This window comes from Anas platyrhynchos, chromosome 27 (assembly GCF_047663525.1).
Source record: "Anas platyrhynchos isolate ZD024472 breed Pekin duck chromosome 27, IASCAAS_PekinDuck_T2T, whole genome shotgun sequence".
Taxonomy (NCBI): domain Eukaryota; kingdom Metazoa; phylum Chordata; class Aves; order Anseriformes; family Anatidae; genus Anas; species Anas platyrhynchos.
This window is the reverse complement of record NC_092613.1, coordinates 8551776-8566335: the sequence shown is the minus strand read 5'-3', so window position 1 is coordinate 8566335 and position 14560 is coordinate 8551776. Positions and strand designations below refer to the sequence as shown.

The 14560-nt window shown below is 55.6% G+C and overlaps 1 protein-coding gene across 4 annotated transcripts; it reads right to left on the bottom strand.

The window, feature by feature from the left end:
* Positions 1–7323: 7323 nt before the first annotated feature.
* C27H1orf116 (chromosome 27 C1orf116 homolog) lies at positions 7324–14243 on the bottom strand. Of its 4 annotated transcripts, XM_027444774.3 has the most exons (5): positions 13789–14243; positions 11373–11509; positions 9864–10032; positions 9191–9406; positions 7324–9100 (listed from the first exon to the last, which is right to left on the bottom strand). In XM_027444774.3, exons 2-5 carry the CDS (start codon positions 11463–11465, stop codon positions 8151–8153), a joined length of 1428 nt encoding a protein of 475 aa, XP_027300575.3. In that variant the 5' UTR covers positions 11466–11509; positions 13789–14243; the 3' UTR covers positions 7324–8150. The 4 variants fall into 4 exon arrangements, with proteins under 4 accessions (XP_027300575.3, XP_027300573.3, XP_027300574.3 ...); XM_027444772.3 differs by having other exon boundaries at positions 7324–9406; positions 13716–14242; XM_027444773.3 differs by having other exon boundaries at positions 7324–9406; positions 13966–14241.
* Positions 14244–14560: the final 317 nt, after the last annotated feature.

The window sequence follows — 14560 nt, the reverse complement described above, 5'->3', positions numbered from 1 at the left end:
TTGTTATAAAATTATCCAAGCAGGCAGAACGTAGCAAGTGATGCCCTGTTGATAAAAGTCCTGCCTAACTAACATGTTTGTTTGCTTGTTTTTTGGTCTGTTTTTTTTTTTTTTTTTTCTCTCTCTAGTAATTCCTTTGCACTGCAGAGCATACTCAGATGCCTCTTCCACAAGGACATCGCCTTGATAACCAGAAAAACTCTATTCAGCCTTCACAATTGTATAAAATGAATGTTCAGACTCTTTCTTAAGGGGTTGTGGGGTTTGTTTTTTTTGTTTTCCATGCACTGCTAATCTCTGCTTGCAGGGCTCCATCCCACAGGTTCACCCCAAGTCCTGACTTCACTCAAATAGCCTGAAGAAGTCACCCTGAGAGCTCTGGAAGCGGCCAGAAGCTGGCTCTGGGAAGCTCAGGGCCCTGGTACCCAAGAAGCACAAACCAGCCCAGCTCTCCAGGGCTAAACACTGCTGTCTTTCTGCTGTAATTCCCAGGTAGGCAGCTTCAGTTACAATCATGTTAATTGAAGAAAATTATATCGGAGCATTGCTACATAGCCCAACTGAACCAAATTGCCAATCAGTGAAGTAGATCAATGTTGAGAAATCAAAGCAGCATGTCAGTAAGGCACAGACTCAGGAACACCTTTACTTGCCATTTTGTGGTGATTAACTGCTCTCTCATTTTGCTATGCCTCAACCATTGCATATTTAAAGTTGGGCAGTCAGGGGGTTGCAGGGCCTTGAGAAATGCACCATCATTCCTTGCTAAGCCCAGAACTTTGTCGAGGTGTGACCAAAGCCCAAAGTCTTGGTTCACGTGGCAATAGCCATGCTCATTGCCTTGCAGGGGCTGGAGATGTGGCTAAGGGCTGCTCGTTCCTGCACACATGCAATTCCTCTTCCACGCTGACCAAGTCATCCTAATCGGCTAAAGCTTGGATGTGGCGCTTGTTATTTCAAAGCTAGGTGTGCATGGTAATGGTTGTGTTATTGCGGGGACTTTGCTCTGTTTTTCTTTCAAATAAAAAAGACGGGTTGAAAAAGTCTCCCTGTGTCAGTTCTGAGAACACCCTGGGCTGGTCCTGCCTCTCTGCATATCTGCAGGGGCTGCAAGATATCGCAGTGTGAGAAATAGCATGTGGTTCAGAGCGTTCACAGCGGGGCTGATAGAAACCACTTACTGGAAGGCTTTTGTCTGCCCCGGTGCAGCGCTGCCAGGGTTCAGAGGTCCGACTCCTGCACTCCTCGTACACAGGCATGCTTTGAAGGCTGTGATCATGTTTTCTGTGAGTCAATGTTTGAAGCACTTTGGAATCTCCCTGGCTGAAGGCATATCTCTATCAAGTAGTTTTGCTTTCTTTATCATGATATGATTACTTATATTGCAGTAAATTTTGTTGTTTTGTTCCAAACCTGTGCAATAACCAGCTCACAATATTGATTTTACTGCAATGATATTGGTCTCTCTAAGGATGTTTTTATTTACCGCATTGTTAGCAAAGCAAGCGGATTGCCCTTGTACTAGCAATAAAATGCGATGCATAAAACTGATAAGAAACGTCTAGGACTGTTGAGTGTTATTTATCCATGCAGCAGATGTGGCTGAAATGTTCAGCCCACAACAAGCTGCCCTCTCTGGGGAGCCCCAGCCGTGCTGAAGGGGCAGCTGGAGGGTTGTGGTGCAGCTCCTTCCCTTGGCACCCTCTGCAGGTCTGTGTCCAAGGGCTGAGGGAGAAGCAGAGCTGATGCCACCTCTGTGGGGCACAGTGGGATTTGCAAGGGTGAGCTGAGGATGGGAGCTGAGCTGCTTCTCCTTGCCCTTTGGGAAAACCACATCCAAGGCTGAGAGGGTCTCCAACAGCCTGATCACCCCAGTTGTCCTCACCTGGCTGACAGTTTGGGTAAAATTGTGCCTGCCTCAGCTGATGAGCCCTGCACAGCACCAGTGTCCCCCGGGACCCAAGGCACTGCAGGGGCTGCAGCCTCGGTGCAGAGACCTGGGCTCAGGAGGTCCAAGGGGCCTGGGTGCAGATTTGTGTCCTCATTTCAGGAAGCACTCGGCATGCTCAAAGGTTGCTCTCACAATTGTTTTATTGCCCCTGATAAGACGAAGCCTACTTCCACACCTGTTAATAATTCATTTTAACTGTGGTGCTGGGTTAACTGCTCCATGTTCGGCTTTCGTTACCTTTCCCTAAATATTCGTCTGCCCCTAGTGCTGGGAAAGGCCAAGTCCCCTCTGTGGGGCCAGACCCCGGCTCTCGGTGCGGCTCGGAGGGGGCACAGCAAGGAAGGATCCCCCCTGCCCTCTGCTTCTTCCTGGGGCTGGCAGGGGGTCGGGGGTCGGGGGAGCGCCCGCTTTGCGCTGCCGGCAGCAAAAAGCCGCGGCCGCCTCCGGGCTCCTGGGCTCAAAATGCCTTCGCAGCACAGCTCAGATGCGGGGAGCGCACGGGTGCCGGCTGTCCCCGGCCCTGCCCGGCTGTCCCCGGCCGTGCCCGGGCGGGTGGCGCTCCCCGCGGGCGCGCAGTGCCACCGCGCGTCGCTCCGCGGAGCTGTCGCCGCTGCGCCCTGGCGACACCTTGCTGGCACCGCGGGGAACGGTGCCGGGAGCAGGGAAAAGTCCTGGCGCTGCCACCTGCCCCTAAACCCGGGCTAAGGGGCTGCTGTCGGGGCTCGCAGCCCGCAGGATTGGTGCCGGGAGCTGCTCGCTCCGGACCCGAGTGCATGCTCTGCCCGATGGTACTTCTGGATCCATCAAAAGGGAGACCCCCAGTTTCCAGGCCACAGCTGGAAAACACCTCTTCTAGAGAGTCATTTTTTTGGAAAACAGGTCTTCTAGAGAGTTATTTTTTGTATTTTTTTTATATTATTATTTGGATGCAAATTCTTGACCTCTCTGGGTACGTGGGTGGGACCCGGCTCCGCTTCTGCATTTCCCCGAGTCCAGAAAGGGGCACTTCTGTACCTCAGTACAGAGAAGGGAGGGAGGTGTGTGAGCAAAGTGTGGCCGGGCGGGAGGGGATAAGGCTCCTCCGTTTGCTCCCTGCCTTGTTCAGCCTGAGGGTGTTCAGCACCAGGAGCAGCCGCTGTTGCGGGGTGTCTGCTGGGGTGTTGTGTGCTGCCAGCCTGCTGCAGGGGCACGGTGGGATCCATGGGTGACAAAACCTGCTGCCACCAGGTGAGCCGCCAGCACCTGGCATCCCGTGGGCTCCTTACGGAAGGTAATGAATGCAGCTTGGGGCTGCTACGTCCTGCAGGGAGTGCTGCAGCCTGTGTATGGATGGAAACGAGCAGAATCGCTGGGGAACTGGGAGAAAAGAGCAACCTCTGGGGGATAAGGAGAAGGATTTATGATATGTAAAGTCGCAGCAGAATCCCAGCCCTGTGGATAGGGGCTGGTTTGCCCCAGTAGTGGGAGCTGCAGGAGCTGCTGGAGCAGCCACGGCTGCGTTGGGAAGGAGCTCAGCGCGGTGAGCTCCTGCTGAGATCAAAGGCAGCGGCTGCTGTCGGACGAGCTCTCCCGAGAGGAGCCGGTCGGGCCGGGTAACACGTCCTGAGTCACTCTGAAGAGCAGTGAGGTGGCAAGATATTGTGGGTGGAGGCAGATTGGCGGTGACAGGGATGCTGTGAGGGGTGCTAACAAGCAGCGCTAGCACCGAGCTGCTTCCTCGCTCACCCGGGGCTCTCTGCACAAGGTCCCGGGTGTCCCGAGCTGACCCCAGCTTTTGGACAGCTGTGCTCTCCACCTCCTTCAGATAGAAAAACAAACAGATTCAGCAGCTCTGGAGCAGCGAGGGACATTTTCAGAGCATCACTCCTGAAGCGAGGAGCACGCCGTGGCAGGGTGACAGTGACCACAGCAAGAGGCAGGGACTGCGCGGGGACAGCGACAGCAGCTCTTCATGGCCTTGCAGCTTCTCCTATTGCTAAACAAGAGCTGACTTTCAGAATTTGCTCTTCTGAGCTATGCCTGTGAAGGAAATTTCTCTTCCTTCCTGTAATGAGCACACCATGACGAGCAAATCTCTTCCCCCTGAGCAGTGGCCCTGTGCCACACGGATGGGCATCGTGCTGGGACCTGGTGTGTGTTCTCCCAACCAGCAGCATTGGAGGCTTCTGGCAGCATCTCCGCACAGCCTCCCTGTGCTCAGAGCTGTTACCAGTAAATCCCAGCACCCCCTGCTTGTTCTGCAGCGTCCATGGGAGTTAATAATTAAATTGGAGCTAGGGCAGTGCTGTTGAAACAAGTCGGATACGTTATCGCTGCGCACGAACCCCTGTGTCAGGAACAATAACGACCCGTTCTGTCTCTTACTGAACTTCAAAGCTAAAGGGCATTTGAAAACAAAGAGCTGAAATCTCACAGCAGCGTGTTCACCCACACCGGCCTGCCAAGGGAGATGCAGGGGCTCACTGGGGCTGAACTGTCACATCCTGACCAGAGCAGGGACAAGGCAGCTTCCTGATACCACCAGAATTTAACAAACCACTTCTCCTGAAAGTGATCTTTGTAATGAAAGATGTGTGCAAGAACGCTTTAATTGGGCTAGCAGGTCTCGACAGACTCACATAGACATGGAAATGACACGTCTGAGCCAGTGCGGGACTGATAGTTAAAAAGTGGATAAATAGTCTATGCAAAATGCAAAGCTGAGTGTTTTCTTTGGATCCTTACTAAGATTGTTGCACTGTGTAAACACAGCCTGCATAATCCAGGCATCGAGGGTACATTTGCCAACTCTTTATGTTACATTTTTAATATTATGTTTTCTCTTCATGGCTACTTTTTTGTCTAGGGTTTGCTGTAATTTTACCTTCCAGACACAACTCAGGAACATTATGCCCGGAATTAAATGGTACCAAGTCTGCTTTCAGAGGTACCCAGACAGGAGCCCAGGAACTCATCTGGAGTCCGGATGAATGTGGATTTTGGTTTTGTTCTTTCTTTTCTCCTGCTCATCTCCCGGACACCCTGGGAAAGCCAAGCACCCACCATGGCTCTGCCAAGTGCTTTTTATCGTGTCATTGAGTCTCTGTGCACACTGTGTCAGTACTTTTAGGTTAAAAATGACCACGTTTCTGTGCAAAGAGCAGCAATCACTACAGCCCCTCGCACCAGCTGTGCTTGGGCAAGGCTTTGGGCTTGATGAAGGCAGCAGCCAGGCACCTGACCTCAGTGCCCTATAAAAGAGACACAAAGTGCTCTGCTCGGGCTTCTTCTAGTCTGCAAAGTGGGGCTGTTTGGGCTGCTTGTGCACCAGGTGATGGCGGGGATGCTGCGGGCACTTGGCTGCAGAGCAGCTCATCCTGGAGACTGCTGCTGAGTGGCGTGGGCTGGGTCGGAGCAGAGGTAAAGCTTCCCTTTGAGCCTATGGATTACAGGTTACATCTGAGCAGGAGATCTCTGCTCCCTGTGGTCTTTACTGGCTGGTGTGGAGGGAGAAATCGCCTGGGAGGCTGCCAGCACGGGGCTGATGTGGCTGATGCTGGCCCCCAGCCCTGCTCCCAGGGGCTGCAGCTGCCTCCCGGGGTGCAGCAGGAGAGGTTTCCACCCGGTGCTGTGCTCCCCAGGCCCTTGACTTTCAAGTGCAAATGACTGATTTTAAAGGAGTGGCCTTTTCATGGCCTAAATGAAAGAGGAGAAGTTTTGGTTGGCTATCTTGGCAGAAAATTTGCTTTAAAGGTTATATGTTCAGCCCCGAGGGCATGGGGTGATGGTCAGTTACAGGAGCGATTGGCGATTACAGGAGCTGTGCACATGGCCCAGCTGGTGTGAAATGCAAACAAAAGGGAATAAATTGAAGCAGCTGCACGGATGAGTGGTGTCCCTTCTCTGAACTCCCAGAGCTGTGCCTCTTCCCAGGGCGAAGTGCTTCTCTTGGCCTTGGGTCCTCTGGGTGTAATCGCTCACCCTGGGCCAGCCCTGCTGAGAGCAGGCGTTGCTGTGTAATCCTGCGAGCAAAAATACAGCAATTGACAGGAGAGGTGTGTTTGCAGCCCTTAGAAGGGAAGGGAAGGTGTTTATCCCCGCGGGCTGTGTGACTCCTTGCGCAAGAGCAGCCACCGGGTGCGTGGTGCTGCCCGGAGCTGGGGCTGCTGCGGACACGGGGACGGATCCTGCTGTTACAGGGAGGGGGCAGCTGCAGCCTGCGGAGCCTTTTGCAATATCTGGGAGGGGTTTTCTCAAGCCAAGTTGTGCTTTCTGCCTTTTTTCTCTGGCTGGGGTGTCCTCGGCCCTGTGTGCAGGCAGCTGGCTGGGGAGGATGGGGTGGGACAGCTGGGATGCAAGCACCGAAATCATGAAAGCAGAGCATCCCCGGCTCTTTGTTCCTTTCCCAAGGCCAAGGGTACCAATTTTCATGGAGCACACCTTCACTCTGACCCGTTACTGTGAGCTTCTTGTGCCCAAGGTGCCGTGCATGGGACCTGCACCCTGCTCAGTTCTCCCTGCAAGGAGCTGTAAATCCTGCCCGGCCCCTGCAGCATGGTGTTTACTGAGCAAAACACCGAGTTTTCGGTTGGACCTTAGCCCATGCAGCTCCTGGCTTCCTCTCTAGGTTTGCATTACTGCCGGCCAGCCCCAAACTAATTAAGCTATTTGCTTAACTACAAACAAGCATTTCCCTGGTTTCGTAAAGTGCAGCTAATCAGATATTTTCTTGCATTCCTTGGATTCCTGATGTGGGTCAGTGCCTTTAATTTGTACTCTTCCCACCACCAGTGCACACCTCTGTTACGTGGGGTTCAGAAATGGTGCAGCTCGTGCAGAGGGATGCTTTCCCCCTTCCCATGCAAAACCAAAGCTCTGCTTATGCCTGCTCAGAGAGGAATTAGAAACCCGGCTCTGGGTTCTGTGGTATGAGCCTGTTTAGTATTCACAACACTGTCTTTAAAAAGTAATTGTACTGCAAGGTCAGCTAGGAAAACGGTAGAGTGCAACTTTATCTTAATAATGCCAGCAGTTAATTAACATCAGTAAATTGTTTCGTGCAGTTGCCTCCACGGGTCAGCCCCTCTTTCCAAAACAAGCCTGCGTTAGTTTGGAAATGAAATCGCCTGCTAGGAACAAAGGCGCTTGCTCTATTAGGCAGAGGCTCTTTCTAAAAGTCCAGCTCTGAAAACCAGGGTCTCATGAAAGACTTGGTTTTTTTGGGGGGGAAGAAAATAAAATGGCCCTTTCAAGCCAAGCTGCTGTTAACCACCATGGGCCACGTCCCTGCAGAGCCAGGAGGTGACGCAGGTGGGGTGGGGGCACATCAAGGGCAAAACTCATCGCTCACCAGAGCTCTGACTGCCACACAGGAGTAAATCCGTACCACAGGGTTATTTTACGATCACATGAATTTTATTACAGGAGTAAAGCACCTTTGTCATGAAAGGTGCACAGCGTAAATTTTGGGTCTCAAGGATGCGGGGAGAGCTGGAAGGGAATGAGATGGTGTTCCCTGATTTGCATCTCTCAGGTTTGGGGCAGCATTTCTGGTTCTGCCACCAAAACACAATCTGTCACTTCCTAACTCTCTTTTCGTGATGAGCACTGATGTGTGTGGCTTATTGCTAAGCGGTGTACCCAGCGTTATCAGGGCTGGCTGTGAGCACAGTCACTGTCTGAGGAGCGCTGCTGCGTGCCTCCAGCTCCCGTCAGCCTGGCAGGTCTGCGTGTGGCAGTCGTGGCTTTGGGGAGGGGGATGCATGGGGCAGGTGAGCGCTCGGGCCTTGGAGGCTTTTGATTAATTTACCAAAAAAAAAAAAAAAAAAAACAACCAAAAAACAAAACCACATAAAATCCCAAAGTGAGCAGCAGAGTCCAGCACTTCTCCCCAGAGAGCTTTTATCCAGAGGCAACCCATGTTAAAACAAGCAAAATCCGCAGTTTCCCCGCTGTGACAGACCCCAGAGGCGTTAAGGACATTGCAGGAGAATCCACCCCATCCAAGTCCTGACTGCCAGCTTCCTTAAATAACTTGCTCCTTGCTACGTCCAAAACCTTATGTACAGGCGGCACCGCTTTATTTGGCAAGAGCACACCTCCGGGGGCAGCAGGACCCGATGTCCCCCCTCCTGAGGTGCTGGGCTCACAGCAGCAGGTTCTGATGGCCGCACCCCAAGGAAATCCCCGTGGGGCAAGCCCCTCGTGCCGGGGGTCTCGCTTACTCCTTCAGCAGGCCGAGCTTCCTCAGCGCCTCGCGCCGGTGCTCGTCGGTGGCTCCCTTGGGGGAAATCTTGACGCTGACGCAGGAGCGGGGCGGCCGGGGGAAGCTCTGCAGCGGGTGCGATCTGCGCTTGCTGCTCTTCTCCGGCTCGGGGGGCTCCTTCAGAGCCGCGAAGTCCTTCCCAGCGCCGAGGGACACCGGCCGGGGGCGGCTGCTGCGGAGGAAGCTGGGGGCGAGGCGCTCGATGAAGGACATCTTGCCCAGGGAGCCGCTGCTCTTGGTGCCCGGCTCCTTGGTGCTGGCCATGCTGCTGCCCAGCCCCACGCCGGAGCGCTCCAGGGTGTTGGACTTGAAGTGCATCGCCCGTGCGCCCGGGGCCGTGCTCTCCGTCGTTGTCCCTCGGGGAGCAGGGGCAGGGCCGAGGCGGGCACGGGGCTCACCGCGGTCCTGGGGCAGCCCCAGCTTCTCCAGCGCCTCCCGCCTGGCTTTCTGCCGCTCCTTGGGGTCGAGCTGCCCTGAATTTGCCTTTTCTGCAGCAGAATCGCTGGCGGAGCCGGGCTGAGAGCCGGCGGGTGCCGGAGGGGGGATTTTCACCTTCTGGCCAGGCTCTGTGGCGAGCAGCACCGGGCTGTTTTTGCTGGTTTTCAGGATGATGTTTGGTGGCAGTTTGCGTGGCTTGGGGGCTGTTGGAGGCCCACGCTTGGCTTCAGGGTCCTGAGGGGCCTCCTGGGGTGCCGGCTGCTCCAGCGGGCCCTGAGGGAGCGCTGCGCTCTCCCTCCCCATCTCCTGGTGTGTTGGCAACGTGAGGTCGGGGACAGACGCGTGCTCTGGGGCTGGCCGGGGTGGCACAGCCCGTGTCCAGCTTTCCTCTGTGTTTTCCCACTTGGTTTCCAAGCTGCTCCTCTGTGGCTGCTGTTCATGGCTCAGCACGTCGTCCTGGAAGGGAGCTGGAGGGGGGATAAGCAGGGGTTTCGCCTGGGTTCTCAGGTTGCCTTGGCCAAGCCTGTCCTCCTCAGCCGTCTCCTGGGAAGCTTTACCTGGTGGCGCTGGGTCCTCCACGACACGTGCAGCTGCTTTGCCATCGGGAGCCTGGTTTGCTCTCTGTGCACTGGCTGCAGTGATGCTCCTTGGGAGGCTGTAGTAGCCTGGGCTTGGACCTGCTGCTGGAGCTGAGCCGGAGGAGCTCTCGCCACCCCTCTGCTCAGCTGCACGCTGCTGGCCTGCGCTGGGAGCGGGAGCCCCGTTCTCCAAATCTAGGCAGAAAGGGGAAAAGTCACGCACCGTTCTGCATGTGGACACAGGATATCTGGCTGCCTACAGAACACTCCATGCCCGATTAAACCAGTGCAGTACAATGGAGTACTTGCACCCAGTGTTTACCCTGACCCCAGCTAAAGTGCTCTGGCTGTAAAGGTCAGATACTTCGGGTTTGACAGAGCACACGTGGTGAGGAGCCTTAACTTGGCGCGCGTGTTCAGAGCACAGAGGATGCAGTGCTCTTTGCCTTCGTAGACAGCTGCTGGCAGCTCCTGCATGCAACAGCTGGGAGGAGGCAGCTGGTGCCCTACCTATGGCTCCCTGCAGCCTCCTCTTACCCGCAGAGTGATGGAAACCGGCTGGTTTTTGCTTATGTGAATAAAACTGGGGCCCTGCTCCTTCCCTGCCTGCCAAGGAGGTGCACCCCAGGTAGGAGCGTGATCCCCAGCTCACCCCGGGCAGCGGCGTCTCTCCTGGGCCGTGGCCTGGGGGGCTCCGCGTAGTCGGTGTCATCGGTGGAAACCCCGCTGTCGGCTTCGGCATCCAGCGAGCCGATGGTTTCTTCCAGGAACATCAAGCACTCCTTCTCTTCCACAGACAAGTAGTCGTAGCTGTTATCGCTCTGAAAAGGAACAAGGCGGTGAGGATGGGAGACACAGGTTCTATTCAAAACCCCAGCAATTCAGGGGAGACCTGGGGCACGAGTCCAGGCCCTGGGACTTGGGCAGTGACTATTTAGACATGGGTGCTGAGCAGCTGCAGGCAACCAGAGAATGTCCTCTAACGAGGATGGTGCTGCAGGGACACTCTTGTATCGCCCTACAGCGAGCATCATTAGACAGGTTGTTCTCATTTTGGAAACTTGGCCTCCACCTCTCAGTTCTTTGTTTTCCTTTGAAACAGGACAGGGCTGGTACCGTGGGTGGTCTGTAGATGCTGGCATCTGTACTGACCAGCGGTGCTGAATCCTAGAAGCTTGTCTAAACATCGTAAATACTGAAGGCTCCCTGGGGAGGGTGGTCTCTTGTTCTCCCATTTGTACCCCAGCTTAGAAAGGCGTACAGCAAGATCCTGCTTAATTGTTGTTGCACTTCAAGCCTCGTGAGATACGATCGCTGGAGAAGTGCCAAGTCAGAAGGCACCACAACGATATATCATCAAACAGCTGGAGCGGGGGAAAGGACGGAGAGTGCATCAGATCAACAAGCTTGGGGGGTAAATTGTCCCAGGTGGAGTTGTTTTGCAGAGGCACCTGCCCAAAGCCTTTACCATGCAATATTGCAACCAGTTTGTCCGTCCCTAATAAATTTTAGAGGGTTTGGTTCTGGTTTGCCATACATCAAATGGAAAACCTGTTCGGGACTGAGCTCTGCACTAGCACATATCAATTATGCTCCAAGTCAGACAGGATGTAATTAGGCCATCAATCTTGGAATCAGTGTTTGGAGACAAACAAGTTTTAAGAAACAGATAATGAAAAATTGCGCATCTACACCCATCACCCCAGCTCGTCCCTGCCTTAACTCCTAAATCAATCTCCTGTCAGCTGGGGAGGAGTCTCGGTGTCTCTTCCAGGTGAAGTCACCCTGCTGGAGCTGCTCTGACCCAGTTCTCCAGCTGGTGTAACCCTGCATGGAGGAACCACCAGGCTCCTCCTGCCCAGTGCCAGGACAACCCGCCCCTGCCCCTCCGGCAGCTCTTGCAGCTCGGTTTTATTCCCCAAGGGATCTGAGCTGCAGTGAGGTCTGCTCCATCGCTGCCATGCAGGACTCCGAGTGCTTTGGGGCAGAGATTCCTGGGGCCCTTGTGCTGCCCTTGGCACCGGGCTCCCTGGGCGCTGCCACAGCACCTGCAGGGAGAGGCTTTGAGCAGAACAGAAATTGAGGAGAGTAGAAACGAGACCCAAATTTTGTGCTGAGAGGGGTGAGCTGTGCCTGGGCTGGGTGCAACGGGGTGACTTACCCGCTGCGAGTGGTTGGAGGCCGTGCTGACCATGCTGTCGCAGCTGTCGGAGTTGCAGCCAGCCATCCCCAGCCCCAGCTCCTTCCCAGGCATGTCACAGGCTGCTGTGGTGGCTGGCACAGGCTGGGATAGCCCGGCTGGAGCAGAAGAAAGGAGATGTGTTAGGCTGTGAGGCTGCTTGTGGGGCCACAGGGAGCACAGGGGGGCTGCAGGGTGCAAAGGCGCTCGTCCTTAGGCTGCTCCCAGAGGGGAGCAGCCCTGCTGCTGCCTGCTTCCCTCCATAGCCACGGAGCTCTCAGGAGGGTGCCTGGGTGCGTTTGGGCAGGCGATGGGCAGCAGCGATGTGCTGGCGTCCCCTGATGTCCCCTGCTTTGCCAATACCACACGCAGCCCACCAGCAGTGCCGAGCTGAGTGGGGTTTCTCCCTGCCACGCCACCCCGGGGGTCCCACGCCAGCCGCTTATCTTCACAGGGCGCCCAGCAAAGAGAGCTGCGCTGCCTGGGAGAAAGGCCGAGCAGCCTACAGAAGCCATAATTACAGCCGTGAAGTTGTAATCTTCCAAAATTTACCGCCACCGCCGCCAATTAGGGGCTTTCTTCACTCGCACCGCCCGTCCTCCAGGAGGGCTCTGGGCTGCGGAGGCTGCTGAGAGCAGCAAACAAACGCCCCCCCCAGCGCTCCCCGTCCCACGCGGGAGCAGACAGAGGAGCTCTTTGTGCCGTAACCTGGCCGTGGCGCACGGCAGCACACTGCTGCTTTTTTTTTTTTATGGAAGCAGGATCAGGGATTTAGATCTGGCGATAAGCGAGCAGAACTGGCTCCTTGCTGAGAGAGCCGGACCCTGAAAGAATTCCTTTGTAATTGGGATATGCCGCGAAAATCAGATTTCACCGCCCACGCCCCGAGAGATCCAACGCTTCCACCCAGGAAGAGCCGAGTGTTTCAGCCTCACTTCTGCAGTGTTTACTGCCCAGGACGCATTTGAGGAAGCAATGTTTTGGAGCAGCAGCACCCTCATTTCTCTGAATTTGGATAAGGTCACAGCTTTCAGCTGTCAGGAAGCAGGGATGTGGTGTGGGTCTGGGGGTTTTCAGGCTTCTGCAGGCTGCGTGGTTTTGCTGTGAACCCAAACATTTGTGATGTGAAATAGAAATCTGCTTGCAGCAAGCTCTTGGTGCTCAGCTGCTCGCTCGGGACCCGCAGGATTGCTGCAATGCTCCTTGCTGCTTCCCTCCTCACCGCACAAACCCCAGGGAGCAAAGCGGGCACAGGGAAGCGAAAGTCCTGCTTGAACTTGACGCCCGCAGCTGGAGTGTCAGAAGGAATAAATCTCGTTCGAAGGATGTTGCAGGAGCAGAGGCTGGCAGCCCCCCACCCTGAGCCCACCCATGTGCAGGGGCTGCAAAACCAGCCCCGAGAACGGGCACCGGGAGGAGGCAAAGTTCAGCACAGAGCACGTTGGGATCTGCGCAGGAACAAGAGGCTCATTTTGGTCTGCGCTGGTTCTCTGAGCAGATTATGGCTCTGACACATTCATCTGACTCAGGAGAGGGGAAAGGGAAGCCAGCCCTGAAAAAATCTGTTTTTAGGATTCAGGAGGGTTTTACGGCTCCTTCCTTTCACACAACAGCAGCTCCGCCACGAAATGAAAATGACCGAGCCTTTAAATTAAAAGTCGTGGTCTCTGAAAAGCTGGCTCTGGTGACATATTCTTCCCCCACCAAAAATGCTTTTGTAAGAGGCAACTTTTTATCTGAAATAAAAGCTAGTTTGGGCAGCTTTTGCAACAGCTGCCCTAACTGTCCTCCACAGAGCTTGCTGAGCCCTCAAACATCAAAGAGGCTCTGGGTAGCAATTAATGCTAATTGCTTTAAGTGAAGAGGCCACTTTCTTTTAAGCCCAGAGTTACTACGAGTGCTCAGTCGCAGCTCTGCAGCAATGTTTGGGGACGTCGGTGGGTTTTTTGCCCAAGGCAGTGCAGCTCCACCCCGTGCCTTACACCTGCTGGCAGAGGGTCTCATCCTGCCAGCCCCAAACACGAAGAAGAGCGAGGAGGCAATGGCAGCAGATCCCAGTTCCTCCTATTTAACCAAATCAATCGGGTGCACGTCGCACTTCCCCGAGCTGACTTTGCTGTCCCGAGTACGAGTTTTACCAGCACGGCCACCAGCAGCCGCTGGGTCTCCCCAGCTCCCCCCCCACCTCCTGCGGCCACCCCGTCCCTTCCCCAGTGCCACCGTGGTGTGACAGCTCCGCCACCCTTCTCCTCCCAAAGCAAAGCAGCCGTGAGGGTGCCCGCAGCCCCCGTGTCCCCCCGGGGGAAGAGGCGCCCAGCTCCTCACCGCGGCCGCGTTCAGCAGGAAAAGGACAGAGAGCAGAGGGCGAGAAGGAACAGAGATCATCGGGCTCTTTTACCAGGATGGCTGTCGTTCCGCGGTGCCCAAATCCTTGTCCTGGCCGTGCCTATCCCAGGACCTCTTTGCTTTTCCGTGCTAACCAAACAGGGCCAGGTTACACATTAACTCGCCCTCCCAGCAGAGATAAGGCTGTGCGAGGCTCGCCGGGCACGCGTGGCAGCAGCCAGCTCCTCACCTGCAGCCACGCCAAGCCGAACTCATCCCGAGCACGGCGAGCTCCTCACTGCCGGGCGCTGCTGCAGCAGGAGGAGCAGCAGGGCCAGCTTGGGGTCACGGCCCAGCCCAGCTCCGTGCTCAGCCCCGGAGGAGCGCGGTGGCTGCGTGCGTCGTAGCCCCGCGGGAGCAGCTCTGCCAGGGCGCAGTGGCCACGCCAGCACCCCGTGCCCGGGAGGGCAGAGGCGGGCGAGCGGCTGCGGGTGCTCGGCACCACCCAGAGCCCTCCCTTTTTGGCTCTGGCTGCCGGCCTCGGCACGGGTTTCAGCGGAGACTCCTTAATCTGACATCCTGTTCGGCTGCATAGTTGCTCGCTGACATCTGGAGGAGTCGCGCGCGCAGCCCTGACCCAAGCGCTTTTTGCACATGGTAATTAAATCCCGCGCTGGGTGCTGCCGAATGCATTCCCTCGCAGCAGGTTGATTCCCTTCCCTCGTTTGGGTCCCTCAGCTCGGGGTTCCTTCACAGCTCCAAAAGCACAGATTTGTTGCCCAAACCAACAGAGAGTCGCGTATCACCAAAGCTATCCCAGAAACCCAACATTTGCCTGCTGCTGC

Excerpts from the sequence above, each read along its gene's own strand:
- C27H1orf116 (XM_027444772.3), bottom strand. The coding sequence starts at position 11,465 with ATGCCTGGGAAGGAGCTGGGGCTGGGGATGGCTGGCTGCAACTCCGAC. Across the intron at positions 10,033-11,372 it reads CCTCCAACCACTCGCAGCGG|AGCGATAACAGCTACGACTA; the intron begins GTAAGTCACCCC and ends GTTCCTTTTCAG. Across the intron at positions 9,407-9,863 it reads GAGAGACGCCGCTGCCCGGG|ATTTGGAGAACGGGGCTCCC; the intron begins GTGAGCTGGGGA and ends CTTTCTGCCTAG.